The 21,004-nt window shown below is 53.5% G+C and overlaps 2 protein-coding genes across 2 annotated transcripts; one reads left to right on the top strand and one right to left on the bottom strand.

The window, feature by feature from the left end:
* Nucleotides 1–2,405: 2,405 nt before the first annotated feature.
* LOC119862357 (zinc transporter ZIP1-like) lies at nt 2,406–4,526 on the top strand. The gene is made up of 3 exons (XM_038418987.2): nt 2,406–2,538; nt 3,146–3,276; nt 3,454–4,526. The coding sequence occupies exons 1-3, from the start codon at nt 2,442–2,444 to the stop codon at nt 4,108–4,110; spliced, it is 885 nt and encodes a 294-aa protein (XP_038274915.1). The 5' UTR covers nt 2,406–2,441; the 3' UTR covers nt 4,111–4,526.
* A 435-nt stretch (nt 4,527–4,961) lies between these two features.
* Nucleotides 4,962–20,966, bottom strand: CATSPER2 (cation channel sperm associated 2). The gene is made up of 11 exons (XM_043494157.1): nt 17,968–20,966; nt 17,161–17,374; nt 16,431–16,499; nt 15,167–15,339; nt 14,319–14,474; nt 13,693–13,817; nt 12,761–12,939; nt 11,949–12,048; nt 7,603–7,706; nt 7,071–7,232; nt 4,962–6,044 (listed from the first exon to the last, which is right to left on the bottom strand). Exons 1-11 carry the CDS (start codon nt 18,112–18,114, stop codon nt 6,013–6,015), a joined length of 1,461 nt encoding a protein of 486 aa, XP_043350092.1. The 5' UTR covers nt 18,115–20,966; the 3' UTR covers nt 4,962–6,012.
* Between the last annotated feature and the right edge of the window lie 38 nt (nt 20,967–21,004).

Below are 21,004 nucleotides of genomic sequence, written 5' to 3'. Positions count from 1 at the left end.
TGACAAGAATGTGTGAGGAATGGGGCGAGGAAGGGGAATAGTTTTACTTTGTGTAATGACATATCCACTCCCAGTCTTTATTCAAGCCTAATTTAATGGTGTCCAGTTTGCAAATTAATTCCAATTCAGCAATCTCTTTTGGGAGTCTGTTTTTGAAGTTTTTTTGTTGAAGAATTGCCACTTTTAGGTCTGTAATCGAGTGATCAGAGAGATTGAAAAAAGAAAAGGAGTACTTGTGGCACCTTAGAGACTAACAGAGAGATCGAAGTGTTCTCCGACTGGTTTTTGAATGTTATAATTCTTGACGTCTGATTTGTGTCCATTTATTCTTTTACGTAGAGACTGTCCAGTTTGGCCAATGTACATGGCAGAGGGGCATTGCTGGCACATGATGGCATCTATCAATCTACCAATGTGATAGATGCCATCATGTGCCAGCAATGCCCCTCTGCCATGTACATTGGCCAAACTGGACAGTCTCTACGTAAAAGAATAAATGGACACAAATCAGACGTCAAGAATTATAACATTCAAAAACCAGTTGGAGAACACTTCAATCTCTCTGGTCACAGACCTAAAAGTGGCAATTCTTCAAGAAAAAAACTTCAAAAACAGACTCCAATGAGAGACTGCTGAATTGGAATTAATTTGCAAACTGGACACTATTAAAATAGGCTTGAATAAAGACTGGGAGTGGATGGGTCATTACACAAAGTAAAACTATTTCACCATATTTATTTCCCCCCTACTGTTCCTCACACGTCAACTGCTGGAAATGACACACCTTGATTATCATTACAAATGGTTTTTTTTCTCTCCTGCTGGTAATAGCTCACCTTACTTGATCACTCTCCTTATAGGTTTCAGAGTAGCAGCCGTGTTAGTCTGTATCTGCAAAAAGAAAAGAAGTACTCGTGGCACCTTAGAGACTAACAAATTTATTTGAGCATAAGCTTTCGTGAGCTACATAGCTTCGTAGCTCACAAAAACTTATGCTCAAATAAATTTGTTAGTCTCTTTACAGTGTGTATGGTAACACCATAAATGTGTTAGTCTCCAAGGTGCCACAAGTACTCCTATTCTATCTACTCTTCTATCTCGAACAATGCAGGCTGCATTTCAAAGCTCTCTTCATTTACATATCTTCCTAACCAGTCTCTAAAGTTCAGCCATGGCTCATGTCAGTCTGTGAGTTAATTAACTCTTTCTGACCCTGTCACCTTTCAATGAGATATTATATTACACTCACAGCGTCACACTCCACTATAATTTTTAATTGGTGCAGCCCCCGTTTGTAGACAAGCCCTAAAACTGCTTAGCTGGGAAAGCAGAACAAGACAGAACAGGTTACGACGGGGATGTAAAATGAGCCAGCTTGGCCCCTATTTAGTCCTGTCCCAGGATCTGAGAACAAAAGAGCACTGAGTGAAAGCCAAAAGCTGTGGCGTCAAAGCTGACTGGAGGGAAACGCGGGTGCTTTGGCAGCATCAAGCTAGTCTGCAGGCCTTGCTGCACCAGGATTACATGGTATCACCAGCTGGGACCAGGAACGGCATCTCCCTGGAACAGGATGGCACACAGGTGTCCTGTGAAGGCTCAGAACATCTCTGCAGCCCCCTGTGTTGACCAGTTTGGGGCAGTAGCCCAGGGGCGGTGACAGGGGAGGGGGAGCCTTGCTGTCCTGGTCTTTCAGAGGTATGCTGCACACACACCTTGGCCGCAAATCCTCTGTCTACACTGTTGCTGATAGAGGAGGGTGGGCCTCACAGGCAGATTGCAGCTAAGGGGGTGAGACTTATTGACAGACATTAAAACTTTTGCTGCTAGATTCTCCCATCCCTCCTCTTTGCCAGATGGCCCAATAACCCACCCACATGACCAGCCCTTGGAGAGCACTGAAAGGAAGCCATGGTCAAGTTCTGAACCCAGAGTCGCCGTCCTCAAGGCCCATTAGCCCTCACTCCCCTGGCTGCTGGAGCACGTCCCTTCCTGTCTCCACTTCAGAGGGCTGGCGGGGACAGAAGAGGAACCGCTGCAGCCCACCCCAGCCCAGGAGCAGACAGAGGTGGCCCCCACCCAGGGAGGTGCCAGATCCAGCCCCCAGGAGAACAGACAAGGAGGCTCCTTCACCCTCCTCGTCCCCCCCGGCTGGAGGGAGCTGAGTTCGGAGCAGCGAGGGGAGGGGAGCCCGGCCCGGTCCCGCAGAGAAGGGGGGAGCCCGGCCCGGGTCCAGTCCGGCCTCAGGCCGCACCCGCTGCGCTCCGCACCGACCACGTGGAACCGGCCCAGCTGCTGGCCTGGGGCGCGCCCGCCCGCCTGCGCGCAAGCCCCGCCCCTTTCTGTAGCTCTGGCCAATCCGCGTGCACCTGTGGGCGGGGCCTGTCCCGCGAAGAGCGGCTTTAAAGCTCGCGCGGGCGGCCGGCGAGCCCCGAGGTGGCGTCATGCGGTCCCTGCTGGCGGCCAAGCTGGGCTGCCTGCTCGGGCTGCTGCTCCTGCCGCTGCTCTGCGGGGTGCTCCCTGTGCGGCTGCGGGGCGCGGGTGGGTGCGGGCGGGATCTCCCCGGGGAGGAGGAGGAGGAGGACGACGACGACGACGACGGGACCCTGCCCCCCCCGCGGGCCGGGGTCTCCCAGTGGCGGAGGGGGAGGGAGGACGACGGGACCCTGCCCCCCCGCGGGCCGGGGTCTCCCAGTGGCGGAGGGGGAGGGAGGACGACGGGACCCTGCCCCCCCGCGGGCCGGGGTCTCCCAGTGGCGGAGGGGGAGGGAGGACGACGGGACCCTGCCCCCCCGCGGGCCGGGGTCTCCCAGTGGCGGAGGGGGAGGGAGGACGACGGGACCCTGCCCCCCCGCGGGCCGGAGTCTCCCAGTGGCGGAGGGGGAGGGAGGACGACGGGACCCTGCCCCCCCGCGGGCCGGGGTCTCCCAGTGGCGGAGGGGGAGGGAGGACGACGGGACCCTGCCCCCCCGCGGGCCGGAGTCTCCCAGTGGCGGAGGGGGAGGGAGGACGACGGGACCCTGCCCCCCCGCGGGCCGGGGTCTCCCAGTGGCGGAGGGGGAGGGAGGACGACGGGACCCTGCCCCCCCCGCGGGCCGGGGTCTCCCAGTGGGGGGCTGACATGCTGACTGTTCCCTCTCCGGAGCAGGGATCTGCGGGCGATGGCGCAGCTTTGTTGGCTGCGTGGCCGGAGGCATCTTCCTGGCCACCTGCCTGCTGGACATCGTCCCTGACTCCCTGTCTGACATGCGGGAGGCGCTGCGGAGCCAGCGGATCACGGTAGGGTACCCCGCAGCCCCCTTCCCGAATAGCGCTGCGATGGGCCAGCTAAGTTTACTGTTCCTCCCGGTTCCCAGCTGCAGCCCCACCAGCTGTCCCTGGGGTCATCTCCACTGTCTCTGCTGGGTTGGGGGTCCGGAGCCGTCTGCTCGGGCTAATGCTCTCTCTGCTTCCCAGGTGGATTTTCCCTTTCCTGAATTTGTCCTGACTCTTGGCTTCCTGCTGGTTCTCATAATCGAGCACATGGTCCTGGACTGCAGTGAGCGGAGGTCAGGGGAGGCCACCCCTCTCCTCTCCTGTGGGGAGGCCACCCCTCAGCCAGCAGACACTGGTGAGTGGGTGGTGGAGACGGGTGCACCTCACTTGCCTGCAGACTTCCGGGCCCACTCGTCCTTCCGCTCCTTTGTCCTCTTCCTATCTCTGTCGGTGCACTCCCTGTTTGAGGGCCTGGCCGTGGGGCTGCAGGACACGGAGTCCAAGGTGCTGCAGATCTGCATCGCCATCCTGGCACACAAAAGCGTGATTGCTGTCAGCCTCTCCCTCCTGCTGCTCCAGAGCCAGGTCCCTGACCGCTGGTTTGTGGCTCTGATTGGCACCTTTGCCCTCATGTCTCCCCTTGGCATTGCGGTGGGGATTGTGATGATGCAGAACCCAGGTCCCAGCAGCACCATGGCCCAGTGCCTGCTGGAAGGGATCGCTGCAGGGACCTTTGTCTATATCACCTTCCTTGAGATCCTGCCTCATGAACTGAACTCCCCGAAGTGCCGCCTGCCCAAAGTGCTCTCCATGCTGCTGGGCTTCTCAGTCATGGCTGCCTTGCGCTTCCTGGGCTGATGCCATTGGACCTGCTTGGGCAGCTGCTGGCTGCGCTCACATGTACTGAGGCAGGCACTGGCCTGGGGAACCATCAGCTGCAGGTTCAGCCCCTGCTACCAGTGTCTCCTGGCGATGGACTGGGATGCCTCTTGGGTGGAGTTTTAGGGGTGGGTTCAGGGCAGCCTGGTTTTTGCTCTGGAGTCAGAGGAGGGTCTGGCTTAGTTTAGCAGCATGCTGTTCATGAGTGTAATGCCTGCACTTGGGCCAGCAGGTGATGTGAAGTGTAAATGCCTGATCGTGACCACTCCATTGTTTTGTGAACACCCCTGTCACCACAGCAGCCCCTCCATTTTATCCTTTTAAATGGCTATTGAACTGATTTTACAAGTGGAAATTGTATGGCTTATATTAAAGACTCTGCTGCGCCCAGGAAAGCCAGCTTCCTCTACTCCCTGCTGGGGGAGGTCCAGGTTCTGGCAGGAGACAGGCTCCATGGGGTGTGCCCTTGTGTGGGGGGTGCATCTCCACTGCATGGGAAAGGCAGAGAGCTGATCCTGTGAGATGCCCTGGAGTGTGGTGGCTGAGCAGGGCCAGAGTCAGCCCTGAAAATGCTGCACCAGCCTGGCGCAGAGAACGGAGGAAAGAAATGCAGGGAGAAGGGGCCTGGTGTGAGGGAGGGCAGGACAATACTCTGTTATGGCCCTGTGGGCAGCAGCCTGGGGCAGGGGATGGGAACAGCCCTGTCTCAGGCCAGGCTTGCTTGGTGCTGCAGTGCCCTCTGGTGAGCAATGGAGAGTGAAGTGCCAGCTCCTTGCAGGCTTAGGAGAGGGCAGCCCAGGCTGTGGACCTAGGTGGCAGGGGCTGTGCCCAGGACAGAGGACTGCTCTTCAGGCACAATGGCTCATCCCCCAGAGGAGGAGATGCTTCCCCCAGGCAACCACTGGTGGCACTGGGCAGTACCCAGGCTCACAACCCAGGTGCTGCAGGGAATGCAGTGCCCGGGTTGAGTTTGCTGAGACAAGCCTAGTCTCCGGCTAAAGAATCAATTTGTGTGTTCCTGTGAGCTGGGCCTTATCCCTGTTCTATGGATGGGGAGACTTCCCTGTGATCTTGCAGCCTGTCCTGGAGGAACTGGGAACAGAGCCCCACTTCCCACAATAGCAGTGCTGACCTCTAGCCCATGCCTCTTAGCTCTCCTGATGCTAGCAGACGGGGGTGGCACCAGTAATGGAGGACCCCAAAGGAACTGCTGCCGTGGGCAAGAGCAGATGGGAATCCTGTAAACTGGATCTATAAAGAATCTAGGCTCTGCCATCCCTTCCCTGTCTGCCACTGCTGGCCACTTCCTGCAGAGAGCTGAGGGGAAGCACTTCCTCACCCTCCCCAAAGCACTACTACGTAGCACAGGCTGGGCAAGGCCTGCAGGTTGGAGGCTGGTTCTTGAGTTGCCCCAGACCCAGTATCCTTGTTGGAGAAGGTCGGCAGCTCCAGCATGCCAACCATGGTGCAGTTAGCCTGCATCAGCACCCCAAGGGAAAAGGGAGGCAGGTTTGTGGGGCACTTGTGCTGTGCAGTGCAGGGGGGACAGCCACAGCTAAGGGAAGGGAATGGAGGGCTGACCCCTGGGGAGGACGGCTGAATCAGCTGTGTAATCAGCCCATGCTGCCAAGAATACAAAGGTCAGCTACTTCCTATTTAATCTAGCCCAGGTCTTAGACTGCCTCTAAGGCCAGCTGCCTTAAACCTGAAACAGGATTGGTGTGGGTATTGGAGGGGGAATGTGGAAATCCAGGGGAGGGAGGGGTTGGGGCAGCTGTTCCTGCTGGCAGTTCTGTAGTTCTTTCTGTAGCGTAGTGGTGCTGACTTCTCCCCTTGCGGGAAGGGCTCTCCTGCTGCACAGAGTCCCTTGGACATGGCTCCCTACTTGTCCTCCATGTTTAATAAGGCCATGACTGTAAGAAGAAAGGTAGAAGAGGTCTGGCTGTTTGCTGCTGGTAAAGTAATGCCCCTGTCCCCCAACCATAGGGGCTGATCAGCTTGTAGTGAATTACATAAGTGGAGGAAGAAAAGGAGAACTTGTGGCTCCTTAGAGACTAAAAAATTTATTTGAGCATAAGCTTTCGTGAGCTGCAGCTCACTTCATCAGATGCATCCGATGAAGTGAGCTGTAGCTCACGAAAGCTTATGCTCAAATAAATTTGTTAGGACTTGTGGCACCTTAGACTTCTTTTCTTTTTGCAAATACAGACTAACACGACTGCTACTCTGATGAATGGAGGAGACAGTCCTGCAGAATGGCAAGGGCCTAACACTCCTGTGCTCAGATCTCTGCAGCTAGCAGCTTTCTGCTGGTAGGGAGCTGCTGTGGTCCTGGGGGGGCATGAGCCACTCAGCCACTCGTGCAGCTGTGCTGAGCAGCAGGGGTGGAGAGGTGCTGATCTACCAGCATGATGGGAAGCTGAGGCTAGATAGCATCGTCTGAGCATGTAATCACTGTGCCAAGTTGGGAGGACCTACACATCCCAGGGAGGTCAGAGAAATAAATGGAAGGGGTAGGCAATCCAATGCAGTACAGCCTAGGAGAATGCTGGGGTGCTGGTACCAGGACATGGGGCAAAGACAGGGCTCTAGTGCACAGCAGACCCTGCCCTGAGGTGACTGCCCCTGGAACAGTCTTTTCCATTCTGGGCACCTAGTTACGAATGGGGGACAACTAGCCTTCCTGGTCAATAGCAATGAGCATGCCCTGCCGCAAGAGCAAACTGGGGAGGGAGCAGGCCTGGGGCATGGAAATTGCCTTGCAGGGAGCCCTGTTCCCTAGCTGGGGGGTTGCTTCACTGGTGGGAGAGGGGCTGAGAAGAATGAAATGCTGAAGGCAGAAAGAAGGCCAGGCAGTGTCCCAAAGGAGGGGAAGGAGCATGTCTTCCCTTGTGTGCTCAGGAACCTGCCCCCTACCCCGCTGTTTGCCTCCTACTCACCTGCATAATGCTGCAGCCTCTTGCGCTCTTCAAGGTTGTGCTGCAGCTGCTCCAGCAGTTCAAAGTAGCGGAAGAGGGAGTCGCTGGGCCACACCACCCACCCATCCTCATTGACCTCCACCAGGCTCTGCAGGTTCTGGTGGATGTACGTCTCCCAGTCCACTAGCAAAGGCAAAGGCCCCCCCATGATTTACGTGAACCTTCTGCATGGTGGTATGAGATTCCTGCCCTGCTGTGAGGGGAGGTAAAGGGCCCTTCTGTTTCTAATGCCCCCTCCCCTTGCACATGGAACAGGGGCTCCTGCTGCTGGGGAAAGGAGCATGGCTTGCTGTGGTCCTCCCTTCTGCTGCTCTCTGCCCCTGCACCCAATGCCTTGAGTTTGGTGCTCCCAGGAAGGGGTATCCCTGGACTTTAGTCTCCCCCCCGCACAATGAGATGCAGAGCAGGAGCCGAGTTAGCTCAGCATAGCTCTGCTCAGGCTCCTGCAGCTAGGTGGATACTCCCCCTGCCCTATGTGGGACATGTCACTTACAGTCCTTCACACTCTGCTTCGCTACCACCTTGTACTCTGGCTGCTGCGCACTAGGGGCTGCCTCTGCTCCTGGGCAAACCTCCAAGCCTGAGGCCTGAGACCTGCTGAAGAGAGAGGAACTCAACATATCACTGGAGAGAAACACTGCTGGTTCTAAACCCTGCCACAGATGGCGATCCAGGTCAGCCACAGCATGGCCTGGAATAAAGGGCCTGGCAGGCAAGCTGTCCAGGTCCAGCTAGGGTGGGCATGGGTGCAGGGACAGAGTCCTGTAGTGTAGGCAGGTGCCTGTGCCCAGGGCTGACTTCTCTGAGTTAAGGCCAAACCCAGCACTCCTTGCCCTTCTGAGGACAGGGTGCTCTGGTGAATGCAGTGGGGGCTGTACCCACTGCTCTGCGGGACAGGTTCCTCAGGTTCTTACCCATCATTGCCATCCCTTAATGCTTATGGATGCCTATGCTCACTAAGGGCATCTGTGGGCTGTCTGCTGAGATGGGCTGACTGTGTCTCCTACATAGTCAAAAAGTGGATATTAATGAGGTTCCAAACCCAAGGAGTGAGAGAACCCACATGGGACTGCCCTGGGAGAGCACTGGCTGTACAGTTGCTCCCAGCAGGGAGCGGAAGGGTGCATGGCATGGATGTTGGCTGTGTCAGGAGATCCCTATCCCTGCCCCGCAGCAGAAGGGATGTAAGCCATAGGGCAGTGGCCTTGGTTGTGAGGGGAGGTCACTGCCTTGCACAAAGTTCAAGGTCATGCACTTAGAGTCTAAGTTTTGCAAACCTCAGTTGGAAGCAACAGCAGGAGAGAGAGAGCTGGGTGTGTTAGTCATCCTGTGATCAAGTATCAGCTACCAGTGATGCACTGCAAAAAATGCAAATCTGCTCCTAGCAAGCAAGATGTTTCCAGCAGAGAGAAGTATTCATGCCAGTGTATGAGACACTGTGTACAGTTCTGGTCACCCATGGGCAAGAAAAGTGAATTTAGACTGGAACAGATGCAAGGAACAGATGCAAAGAAGAGCTACTAGGGGAACGGAGGTCCTGCCTTATGAGAAGAGACTGGAAGAGCTGGTCTTGTTTAGCCTGGCACAATGAAGGCAGAGAGGGGCTATGACTGCTAGCTATAAATACACAGGGAGATAAGCACCAGGGAGGGTGAAGGGCTATTGAAGCTAAAGGACAATGTTGGCACAAGAACAAATTCAGGCTGGAAATTAGAAGGTGGTTGCTAACCCATTAGAGGGAACAAAGGATGTGGAGAGGGAAAGTGGGGTAATAAGGACTGGGCTTTTCTCTTAGGAACTAAGGAAGGCAGTCAGGAAGAGACCAAGCATGAACTGGGCTTCACAGCAATGGGGCTGATGAAGTGCTCTAGGCTGACCAGCATGGACCTTTATTTCTCTGTGCTGCCCAAAGGCCTTCTTAGGCTGTGTCCAGGTGACTATAAACCAAACTCTTTTCACAGCATGTCTCCCTGCAGCCATTGAGTGAGGTGCTTAGTCCCTGCAGAGTGGGCAAGTCTCTGCCAGGCTGTTGCAGTTGGATTTGCTGTGCAGAGCTCATACTGTGAAGCAGGAGGGATGGAGCCCCAGAGGTTCAGTCTCTGGAGGTGGTGAGAGTATGTGGCTGACCCTGAAAGCAGAGTGAAACCCCCAAGGGGTCTGGCTCACCAAAGGGGCCCCTCCAAGAGACTGTTCCAAAGCTGGGGCATAGCACCAATCTGGTGGATCTGTGACAAGGGGCTTTTGCCTTCTGCAGTGTGAGAGTGTGGGTCACTTGCCCAGATTATCTGGGTATATCTCTGTGACCGTAACTCCCCAGTATTCAAAGCCTACACGCTATTGTAATATCTCACAAGGCACATTTTGTTCACTATCCTTTGAGAACTACTAACTTGCATCACAAGAATGCTATTGATCAGTATGTATATGGTGTGGATTGAGAGTTATGGATATGTGCTGCAATTATGACTAAACTGGGCATGCTGGGGGAGTCTGCCCTAAACAGAGGAATGTGTCAGCCTGGTCTTCAGGCAAGGAGAACAAAGGTCCATTTTTACACATTAGGTAGACAAAACTATTATGCTAAACCCCTGGAGGAAGAAAGAACATGGTGCTTCCTTCACCACCAGACTCCCTGTTGCCTTACTCAGCTTGAATGAACATCACTTTGAGGGGTGACCTCAGAAGTGTCCAGTGCAAAGATTTACTGGTCTATAAAGAGCCTGAATGATCAGCAATGGAATCGGCTGGTTGAATGCAGTATCACTGTATTACAAAAGTGTCTCAAGTGAGGGCTTTTCTGGAAGCTAATGCCAAACTGGTGAGTAATATCATTGAGAGATGTCTGTATTAATCCTGTATGAGGAATCTGGATACTTAATGATATTGTGCTTTAAGTCTGTTCAACCAGGGAGAAAAAGGGTCCCTCCCAGACCAAGGAAAGGCACCTGTCTCAAAACAATGGCAGCCCCATTTACATGCAGGGGGTGGGAAGCTCACAGGAAGGGGGAAGTAGCATGAGACAATCAGCTTCTTGAAACAAAGACTTTGGACTTCAGGAGCTAGAAAGCATGGACAGATGCCATATTTGGCATGTCACTGGACAGACTCAGGGGAACAGAACTTGTGCAAGCTTAGAAAGACAGGCCCTTCAGCCAAGCAGGGATTGAAGTCTCTGGGAACTGAGGTTGTGTCTACACTCCAGAGCTTTTAGCAACATGGCTGTCATTACAGCTGTATCGCTGTAAGTCGTGCAGTGTTGCTGCTGTTTATCGGCTCTCCTGCTGACAAACTTCCACCCCCAACCAGCAGCGTTTCTGTTGTTGGCAGGAGCACTCCTACCAAAATCGTGCTGTTCTCACGGGTGCTTGTCATGCCAAAATTTCTTTCAGGCAGAGGGAGAGTTAACACCTCTGAAAGACAAAAGTTTTATCTGTCAGGCTATGTCTACACTGGCAGTTAAGTGTAGGTGATAAACCTTCTTAGGCAAAGATCTTTTACCTAGGAAGACAAGGAAAACCAGCACCTGGTACTTCTGTGGAAGGTCCTGACAGGGAAAGCTAGCCATGGTTGCAAAGATGAATGACTGGTCAGAGATAAAAGCTTGAACAAAGCCTGCATCTTGCTAGATACTCAAAAGAAAAGGAGTACTTGTGGCACCTTAGAGACTAACATTTATTTGAGCATAAGTTTTCGTGAGCTACAGCTCACTTCATCAGATGCATTCGGTGGAAAATACAGTGGGGAGATTTATATAGTGTGTATAAATCTCCCCACTGTATTTTCCACTGAATGCATCCGATGAAGTGAGCTGTAGCTCACAAAAGCTTATGCTCAAATAAATGTCTCTAAGGTGCCACAAGTACTCCTTTTCTTTTTTGCGAATACAGACTAACACGGCTACTACTCTGAAATCTAGATTAAGTCTGAGACTTTTAGATGTGTTGTAACCTTTTATTCCTGTTTGTTGGCATCCTTAACCCTAGGACCTATTATAGATTTTTTTTTTTTTTTTTTTTTTACTGGTTTCAGAGTAGCAGCCGTGTTAGTCTGTATTCGCAAAAAGAAAAGGAGTACTTGTGGCACCTTAGAGACTAACAAATTTATTAGAGCATAAGCTTTCGTGAGCTACAGCGATGAAGTGAGCTGTAGCTCACGAAAGCTTATGCTCTAATAAATTTGTTAGTCTCTAAGGTGCCACAAGTACTCCTTTTTTTTTTTACTGTAAACCAACTCAATGCTGTGCATGTAGCAATGTGTGTATTTATCCCAGTAAATGTGCTGTGATGCTTTGTGTCTTGAGGAACAAAAAAGCCATATTATGTCTGACCTGTCCAGTTGAGCACTGGACATTAGAGCACATGAATGTGGGAAGATTTAGGACTGGGTGTTTATTGACATCACGCTGCAAGTAGCACCCAAGGCTGGTAGAGAGCAGGGACTGTGGCTGGCAGGATGCTGGGGTCAGACCTGCTGGACCAGGGCTATGAAGCACACAGACACTCGGGATGGGACCTGCCTGCTTGTTGCTGACTGTGAACATGCTGGGCAGGGAGTTAAAGTAGCAAAGAATGAGAGACCAGAGTTACAGGGCAGGTGGTGACTCAATCCCTTGTTGGTCTGGATTGCACCCTCAACCATCTCACATAATCATCTGTCACTACTGCAGGGGCCTTGGGCACTGGCGCCCATCAGTCTCTGCTAGGGTACAGGATAGCTGCATCATCTGGGGGCTGTCATACTTTGGTGTGATGGTAGTGGGGCAGTGACCTGGGCTGCAGACTAGATGGTGTGATAGTCCCCAGACCAGCCCGAGGTGTGGTGGGTGCTGTACTCACTCACCTCTCTATAATCTGTGTTTTAAATAAATCTGCTTTCTTCTGGGCCTCTATCTGCTTCACCTCTTCAGCCAGGTCACTCCGGATCATCTGGAAATTAGTCACTGACAAACCCAGAGCCCCCATTAGGCCTGGGGGGGTCCTGAGGTTCTTAGAAGGAGTAGTGCAGGGGGGTGAAGGCTTCCCTACAGACTATTACCCTTCTGTGTGCTACTGCTGTACAGAACCCACTAGACTTTATACGTGGTGAGCTGGGATCTAGGGCAGCAGCCAGAAGGTTATTTTTCAAAACAGGGTTTATTTCTGCTTGTCTTTTATCATAGGAACATCAAATTGTACCTTCTTTTTGCTTGCGGTCTCCTTGGAGTACCAGAGAGCTGGGATTCCTTCAACCCCAAACCTCAGCCCTTTGGTGTTGAACCTTTGGCACCCATCCTCCTTGTTTGTCAGATGTTTCAGTTAAACAGCTGTGACCAAATCACAATCCCCACCCACCAGTTACTCTGCTTTCCCATGCGTAGTCCCTGTCCTGCTGTGATTCTAGGAGATTTCTAGTAGTCCAGAGAGTCTGCAAGGACACGGGCAAGACCTGTCCTGAGTTTATAAGGTGGAAGCCTCCCACACTAGCCTGAAGCAGGTGCCACCAGAAGCTGAGAAGGGCCCAAACTTTGCTTTGCAGGGGAACTAGATGTAGCAATAGGGAGCCACTGTGGGCAGAGGGCTTTGCATGGGGACCACCAGAGCCCCACCGTGTGCCAGCATGGGAGGCTGTAGTGTTCCTGCGGCCTGGGCAGTGTGTGGGGCCCAGGCACTTACCCATAATTGCCACAAAGATGTTCCTGAACATGAAGGATCCAATCAGCAGCCAGAGGATGATATAGAGGCTGCTGATGACCTTGTTCATCTCGGGTATCTTCCAGGTGTCCTGGAGCAAGGCGTACCAGTGATCCATGGTGAAGAGAATGAACAGTGTCACCAAGGTGTTGGGGATATCTCTGCGGGCAGAGAACAGCTTCAGGGCATGCTGCTTTGATCTTGAGGCCTATTGAGCCTGCGGGGTCCAAGTTGGCTCAGGGCCACCCGCTGCTTTGCTAGTGATCTCTCGGCTGAGTCTAAGCGCAGAGGCAGTGGTGATGCTGTACAGGAGGGGGCTGGCATCAGTTAGTTGTGGCCCTTATGCTGGGAAGGTAACAGCATGACACTCAGGTAAGCAGTTTGCTTGGCCCCAGCATTCTGCCATGCACAACGGGCAGGCCCCCGTCAGATGGAGGTCTAGACTAACATGGTCCAACTCGGACACTGGCCAGGGCTTGTGAGCTGCAGCCTTGTATCACTGCTACATGGCACTACGACTGTCCTCAGCAGTTCCAGAGTTAGACCACATAGGTACATCAAAGAGAAGGCACTGGAGTCCGACGGAGGGCCATGTCATCAAGCACAAAGCCCAGCTTTTGGCAGCTGCTAGGCCTTGGGGTGTCCCCCTGGAGCCCAGCACCCATCAGTGTCAAGCTGTAAAGTGTCAATGTATTCCCAGCCCAGGGCCACCTGCATCCCCACTGCTCCACTCCTTCCACCTGGCTCTGCAGCCCCATGTCCTCCCAGAGGTTGTGAGATCATCCAGCTGAGGAACAGGAGCAGAAAGGTGAAAGTAGAACAGTGCTCTCCCCTTCCCCCCCGTGGCCAGAGGGAGGAGGGTGTCTCGCTGCTGGGTGATGGGGCATTGTACCAACGTAAGGAAGGAGATGTACCTGAAATACATGCTGAACTCCAGGTCGGTGCGGTCTGACCGACTGTAGCTCTCAAAGAAGAAGATGCCAGATACGGCAAACACATAGAAAAAAACCAGCAAGAGCAGCAGGATGAAGGTCATGGCCTGGGCAGGGGAGAAGCAGAGAGGAGCCAGGGCTGAGGGGAGCTTGGGGGCTGATGCTGCCCAGGGAGTTTACAGTCTAGATTAGACATAGAACAAGGATGCTATTCAGCAACGGGGTGGGCTAGGCCAAGGCCTGCAGTAGCGAGGAGCAAAATGGGGCAGATACAGCCAAGGGCTTGTGGCGGGCTGTTAAAAATTATCAGTGTGTAAGCAATAGGGGCTGGGGTTCCGTAAATGGGGGCAAGGGGCAGATGGCAGTGCTGGGAGGCCAGTGCTATGTACCCAGGGCAAGGCTGAGTGCTGGGAGACTAACCAACAGGAAGGAAGAAAAGGAGGACTTGTGGCACCTTAGAGACTAACAAATTTATTTGAGCATAAGCTTTCATGAGCTACAGCTCACTTCATCGGAGGAAGGAAGGAGTTTGGCACACATGCAGACCCCCCCTCCCCCCCCAGCTCTGGCACCTGTCTCAGCATGCCCCCACCTCACTGGTTTTGTACCTTCAAGGTCTTTGCTATTGCCAGGATGATCACCCGAACTTGCCGAAATTTGGAGAAGAGCTTTAAGGTGCGGAGGATGCGGAAGGCCCTGATGAGTCTCATGGCAGCTATCTTGTTGGTTACGCCAACGATGTCCAGGAACTCAGGGATCACGGACTATGAGCCAAGGGAACAGAGCAGCAAGATGACCATGTTCAGGTTATGCTGCCCAGTACAGTCAGGCCAAGCCACACCCCACCTGCCCCCCACACAGCCACTTAACAGGGCATCAACCCGCTACCGCCCCTCTGCGTTGCAGCCTTCTTCTCTCAAGGTTTGGAAAGCATGAGTCAGTGCCCCCAGAATCATGGCTTTAAAAATAATAAATTCTGGGTCTTGTCTTTGCTTTCTAAGTTCTGAGCCTTTAGGGGTCATATTTTCCAGCTTTTCATCCTAACCAGAAACTTCCCTTTTACATTTTTTTGCCTATAATGAAAGTTGAGCTTCACAATCACATGACTCCGGGAGCTGGGGCCAGAAGAGACACCCCATAGCCCAAAGTGGTGATGCTGGAACTGGGTGATGGACTGGAACTCCCTACAGGGCAGATGTAAGCATCACAAAACTACTGGTAGTTCTGAGGCATTTGGGCACCACAATACATGACCAATAATGAGCCTGAGTAGCCAAAAAGGAGCAGTCTCTGTCCTGCTTTGGGACCCCTTGAGAAAACCCCCTGAACTGTGAGTCCCACCAGAACTTTCTGGGCACAAGACTACCCGAGGTGATGAAGCAATAGGGAGCTAGTCTTGTGGTCCATGCATTGCCCTTTGCTTCCCCTCCCCTGTAGACTCCCCCGTGTCTCTCACCACTATGGTAATGCTGAAGTCAAAGACATTCCAGCTGCTTTTCCAGAAGCCTCTGAAACTAACAATCCAATTCAGCAAAATCTCCATGATAAAAATGAGGAGGATGACCCAGACAGTCACCTCTAAGGTGAGCTTCAGGTTCATCAGGCTGACATCCATCTTGTCCATCACCTCTGGGAAGCACAAGAGACAGTTGCTGAAGCCTGGCTCCAGCAAAGTGTTGACTGGGGAAGGGAAACAGCATGAAGGGGGGGGGATGGGCAGAAACTCCTTGTGTATCACTGACTATTCAATATGTCCAGCCCCAGCTGAGGATCGTGCCATGCTCAGAGGCAAAGCTAGACCTGGAGTCAGAAGGCTGCAGGGAGGTCACCAGTTGAGAAGCACTGAGTAACTGGTCTCTGGGAACTCGCAGGCATTTGATGGCTGTGCCCTGTGGGGCAGACTGTTCAGGACACGTGTTGCTGGTACATACACTCCTAAGGTGCTAGTTAATGTTTAGCATAGTCAAGTCCTCCTCCTCTGGCCCTGGAAGTGGCTTCTGGCTAGTGGAGACTGGAGATGTTAGGACTCTTGGGGGAAGTGGCACAGGGGAGGCCTTAGCAATTCCCTCCCCCACATCCTTTCTCAGGCATCCCAAGCTTGGATTGTGCCTCCTTGGACCAGGGACTTCAATCTCTACCAGGCACAAGAGACTCTATAACAAGTGGAGCACTGTAGAAGGACATAGCCCTAGTGAAAAGAACAGTGGGGGCTGAGTGCCTAAGCCCTGTGGGAGATAGGGACGTGGAGGGGAGACAGCACCAGCCAGGAGTGGAAGAGCTGGGAGAGGTGAGATTTTGAGCAGGGGAATGAGCCTGAGGAAGGAATTGGTGTCCAGTAACGAGGGCTGAGATGCCCAGAGACTGGGGATGGGCTCTGAGCTCTCCACCTTTATGTCACTGGCTCTAGGTCAGGGCAGCGGTAATGGAGAGCAGTCACCATCTGATGACTAGTTGATGGCTTAGCTGAAATTAGATGGTGCTCTGAATTCAATGCATCATGGACAGGTGTCTACACCACAAAACCACCATAACTTGGTTCTCATTGGCAGCCTCCTTGCTCCAATTATAGACTGCCCCAGGAGCCCAGTCTTGCCTCTGGAGGCAGGCTGCAGGGGCCTGAGCCCACAAACACTATATATGCTTAGGCACAGAGGGGTTCTGCCCCCAAGGCTGCCAGGCTGGCACTACTTGCACACACAGAGGCCCTGTCTCCCTCTCACCGCTCTTGATCATAAGAACCAGCATGTTCAGGAAGATGAGACAGATGATGAAGCTTTTGAAGATGGTACCTGGGGTTTCTCGCTGAGAAATATGCGGGAAACTCTGTGTTATTCTACAGGGGCTGGGGCACACTTGAGAACTCATAAGACAATGGATAGTATCCAGAGCAGCTCTACTGCTGAAGTAACAGTGCTCCACACACAACCCCCAAAGGAATACAGCATCCCATCAAGCCCAAATACCAGCACAAGCATCCTAACACACCCTCAACAATGTGCCTCAGCCACTGAACCGGTAGACAGGAGGTCATGAGCTGTTTACCCATGTCAGAGAAAGGCATGTGGAGAAACAACCATCCATCAATAGCTTGGAGCCTCAAAGTGCCCATTTCCTGGCCTTTACCTCTGTCCCTTCTCTACCCTGACCACCCTCCTCACGGCACTTACTCCATTCCTCATTAGGCAACAATTCAGATTTCATCCACTAAATTGGACCTTATGTACAGGTGGGAAGCACTGACAACTAGAACCACAGAATACAGAGATGGAAAAATTTATCCAGCCCCCTGCTGGTCAACTCTCCGCTTTGTCCAGTTCCAAGCTACTGGGATTCCATCACTTCTCTTGCAGCTGATTTTGTCTATCACACTTGGGAACTATTTTTTCCTTTTCATACCAGACCTCCTTACTCGCCTGATGGCAACATCAGTCCTGATTTGTCAAAGGATACTGTTCAGGACCCAGGATGCCCACATGGGCAGGGGAGGCCAGCGGCTGCAGCGCACTTGGATGCGATTACGTAGGCGTTTCTCTGGGGTGATGATGGTGTTCCTGACTGGGGTGATGTTGAAACGAACCAGCTGGTTATGGTCTGTGAGCATCAGTTTCCTCTGCTTCTTGGGGTCTGTAGGGAACAGTGACACAGAACTCCTCCCAGGGGGTTCCTGGAGGACATGCAGGGAGGAAGAGGAGCCAGAGAGTCCAGCACAGCTAGACCTGTCCCCAGCAGGAGAGCGTTTCAGTCAGTAAGGAGGGGGGGTGAAAATGCCTGTCCCCTGCCTGCACTGCTGTGTGATACCCCTGAGGGAGCTGCATGGGTGCAGAAAAACACACATTTTGGCCCAGATCCTCAAAGGTATGTAGGCTTCTAACATCCATCCATTTCCATTCATTTTGAGGATCTAGGCCTTTCCTGCCTCAGTTGTGGAGAATAAATACAGGTAGGAGAGCAGCTTAGACAACTCACCCAAACCCCAGTATAGAGCCATGGCCCAGCTGCAGCCCCAGCCACGTCACACAGCCCTTAGCAGCTAGGATGTGGAGGGAAGCGAATCAGGCTGGCACCTCCAGGAACCCCACCTGTGAAGCCCACGCCACCTCCGGAGTCAATGCTAGGTTAATGTCAGCAATCCTGCTCCTGGGGAGAGAAACTCCTGTATGTTCTGATTCCACAGTGTGGGCACTGTGTCAAACCCTAGGAGAAAGATGGGCTCTCCACCCTCAGTGCCCAGAGCTCTCTCCAGTGACCTCAGCTTACCCAGTCAGCATGGAGAAACTTGGCAGGCCTGCCCAGCAGAGCGAGAAGCATAGGGCATGTTGCTGGGGGGTGGGGGTCCCTGCATGTGGTTTGTGGGGAAAGAGAGGCACTCAAGGTGAGATGCTGAGAGGTGTCTGAGCTCCTCATTCATTCCACCCTCTCACAGGACCCCAGCTGTTGGCATAGTGAGAGTGGCTTGTTACCAAGGAAATCCTTGATATTGTGCCGTGGGATGGCATGGCTAAGTCCCTGAAGGTGGTCGATCAAGTAGAAGGTGTAGATCAGCTTGGAGCGAATGGCATCAGCTCGGGGAAGCAGTGTAAATGGGGAGCTGACTTTGGTTTGGGAAGCACTCTCTGGGCTCTGAAAAGAGAGAGAAAGCAGCAGCGTGAAGTCAGTCTGAAATGGAGACCCCCACAAAGAGAGCTGTTACCTGAGGATTCATGAGTCCAGCTTGGCTTCTCCTTGTTCCCTGCATGGCTCAGAAGGTTCTTTGCTGTATCATCACAGAACTCTGCAGTGACCTCACAGTCTGGACTAAAGGAAGGGGACACAGCTGGCAAGTGCTCAGTGGAGCATGAGCAGCTTGGCAGAAGTTCATTTCTTTTTTTAACAGTTTTGATGGATAGGATCAATATTTATTTTGTTGTTTGTTTTTTTTACTTTCATCTATTTAAAGTTTCACAGTTGTGGGAAGTTGAGGGGGGTCAGACAATTGTTATTTCATGACAGTAGCCCCTGATATTCAAAAAGTTAAAATGTTATATCAAAGCACAAATTGTCAGCATCATATGTCAGAACATACAGAGTAAATATCCTTCAAGCTGACTCTGAAGTTCCCAAGCAGCATTTGTCTTACTTTGCCTATCTTTAAATTTCTGTTATCGCCACTGGAAATATTTGTTTGCCGGTTTGTCTGTGTGCGGTGACATCGATGTTTGCCAACATTTACTGATAACAAAAATTGAATCCTTCTAAGCCTGAGCATGTGCTCCTGAAATCAGAGATAGCCTGGCCATCTAAAAAGCTTCTGCTGTGCCTCGGCAGTCTTCATAGAAAGCTGCACTCTGAGGGATAGGGAGAAAATGTCCTGCGGGCAAAGGTTCCAAGCAGAGTTCTTTCTATACCTCTGTCTGACTCGGGTCCTGGACTCTGTTAACATCTTTTACGTTCCCAGGAGAGGCAGGCGCTGATTGGCGGGGCTGCCAGTGGGTGGGAGGCCCTGGGAGAGTAGGAGCAGGGGAACTGATGGGGGGCTATTGACATATTTCTGTGGCTCTTTGGCAATGTATATTGGTAAATTCTGGCTCCTTCCCAGGCTCAGGTTGGCTACCCCTGTCCTAGGGCATGGGCTGAGCCAGGTCCCTAGGAGCAGTGATGCTTGGGCTAGATGTGTCTTATTGTTGATTTGTTTGTTAATGAGGTCAGAGCCCAGGCAGGGTGAGTTTTGACCCTACTCAGCTTGTGTGGGCTAAGCCTTTCCTCATCCTGCACAAAGGGCTTTTTCATGGACCCAGGTGCTATTGTTGCAGTAGGGAAGGTGCAGTAGGGAGCATCCAAGAAGGTCTCAGATAAAGAAGCAACCTTCAGTTTGAAAGTGTGTGAAGCACCACTGGCGAGGTACACGCTCCAGCAACTCAGGTGACACTTGAGCCACCAGTTGTGGCTCTCTGGGACTCAAGCCTGCACCTAGAAGTGCTGCTTGTGAATCATGAGGGCTGCTTTTCTCTTTGAGTCACTCCTGAGCAGGAAGGGAGCTGTGAAGGAACTGCCATGCAGCTGTTTCACAAAACAAGTTGTCATGGTTACAAGGTCAGTTGTACCTCTGTCCCTTTTCTGATCTTGGCGCACCCCTTAAGTCCTCCTGCCTTTACCTCTCCTCAGAGCACCCTATCACGGATCCCCAGGATCAGTGCTATGGCCCCAGCTTTGGAACGATGTCTGCGAGGACCCCTTCAGTGAGCCAGAGCCCCTGAAGGTCTCACGCTTCCTCCAGTATAAGCCACGCAGCATCCCCACCTCCTTAGGCCCTTCAGCCACTCTGCTTCCCACCATGAGCTCCAGTCAGCAAGTCCCACGAAGGCAGACCCCTGAGGGAGACTTGTACTGTCTTAGAGAGCGATGCAGCCCCACCAGCATCTGCAGGGGCACTCACACAGTGCTAAGAAACGGTTGGGTTTATTATCACTTGGAACACAGCATCGGAAGGCCTTGGCTAGCACAGAGAAAAGAAAGTTACAGCATGCTCCATTACGGTTAGCCCAGAGCCGCAGCCAAGCAGCGTGAGCTCCTTGCTGTCCGATGCAGTGAGCGGTAGCTCCCGAAAGCTTATGCTCGGAGAAACGCGTTAGGTGCCACAAGTCCTCCTGTTCTTTTAGCGTTTAGATACGGGCCTCTGTCGCGTCTCGCCCTGCTCTGGGGTGCGGCAGCGCTATGTGCTCGGGGTGCTGCTGACAGAAGCCCTGCGTGTGGCCGGTGCCGTTGCCGCTCCAAGCCAGGCTGTGCGACCGCAGCCCCGGGGCCGCGCCAGCAGACAGCCGCGGCCCGGGGAAACGCCCCCTCGCCCGGCGGCGCCCCCGGACGCGTCTCTCCCGAGGCGGGACTTCGCCGCGTCTGCTCGCGGGGCAGCGTGGAGCGGCCGGGCTCTCCGAGCGCGTCCCTCCGCCCGAGGCCGAGTCAGGCTCGCCTCACGCGCGGGCGACGAGCGGGGCCGGGCCGGGCCCCCCAGGCCGAGCAGCGCACCCGGGCCTGGCTCGGCCCCGGCTCTCACCTGGGGAGCAGGCCCAGGAATGGACGCCGGGGCGGGGCGGGGCGGGCGCAGCCTTCTCCCCCGGGACGCCGGCGGGGCCCGCCCGGGGAGCCCCGAGGAGAAGGCGAATTGGCAGGAGCTGTAAAGCCCTGGGACTGTCCCCATGGTGCCCGTGTCTCGCTCAGCGCCGGGCCGGGCCCCAGCCGTTGCCGTGGCGACCGGACCGGGGCGGGGCCCGGCCTCCTCTCAGCCCCTGGGCCGGGGACCCAGCCCATTTATAGGGCACGG

The sequence above is a fragment of the Dermochelys coriacea genome, chromosome 10 (assembly GCF_009764565.3).
Source record: "Dermochelys coriacea isolate rDerCor1 chromosome 10, rDerCor1.pri.v4, whole genome shotgun sequence".
NCBI lineage: Eukaryota > Metazoa > Chordata > Testudines > Dermochelyidae > Dermochelys > Dermochelys coriacea.
The sequence above is the reverse complement of the archived record's forward strand: the minus strand, read 5'-3'. Positions and strand labels throughout refer to the sequence as shown.

Excerpts from the sequence above, each read along its gene's own strand:
- CATSPER2 (XM_043494157.1), bottom strand. The coding sequence starts at position 18,114 with ATGAGGAGCTCAGACACCTCTCAGCATCTCACCTTGAGTGCCTCTCTT. Across the intron at positions 16,500-17,160 it reads GGCATCCTGGGTCCTGAACA|GTACCATCTTCAAAAGCTTC; the intron begins GTATCCTTTGAC and ends GAGAAACCCCAG. Across the intron at positions 6,045-7,070 it reads GAGGCTGCAGCATTATGCAG|TCATGGCCTTATTAAACATG; the intron begins GTGAGTAGGAGG and ends TTCTTCTTACAG.
- LOC119862357 (XM_038418987.2), top strand. The coding sequence starts at position 2,442 with ATGCGGTCCCTGCTGGCGGCCAAGCTGGGCTGCCTGCTCGGGCTGCTG. Across the intron at positions 2,539-3,145 it reads TGTGCGGCTGCGGGGCGCGG|GGATCTGCGGGCGATGGCGC; the intron begins GTGGGTGCGGGC and ends TCTCCGGAGCAG. Across the intron at positions 3,277-3,453 it reads TGCGGAGCCAGCGGATCACG|GTGGATTTTCCCTTTCCTGA; the intron begins GTAGGGTACCCC and ends TCTGCTTCCCAG.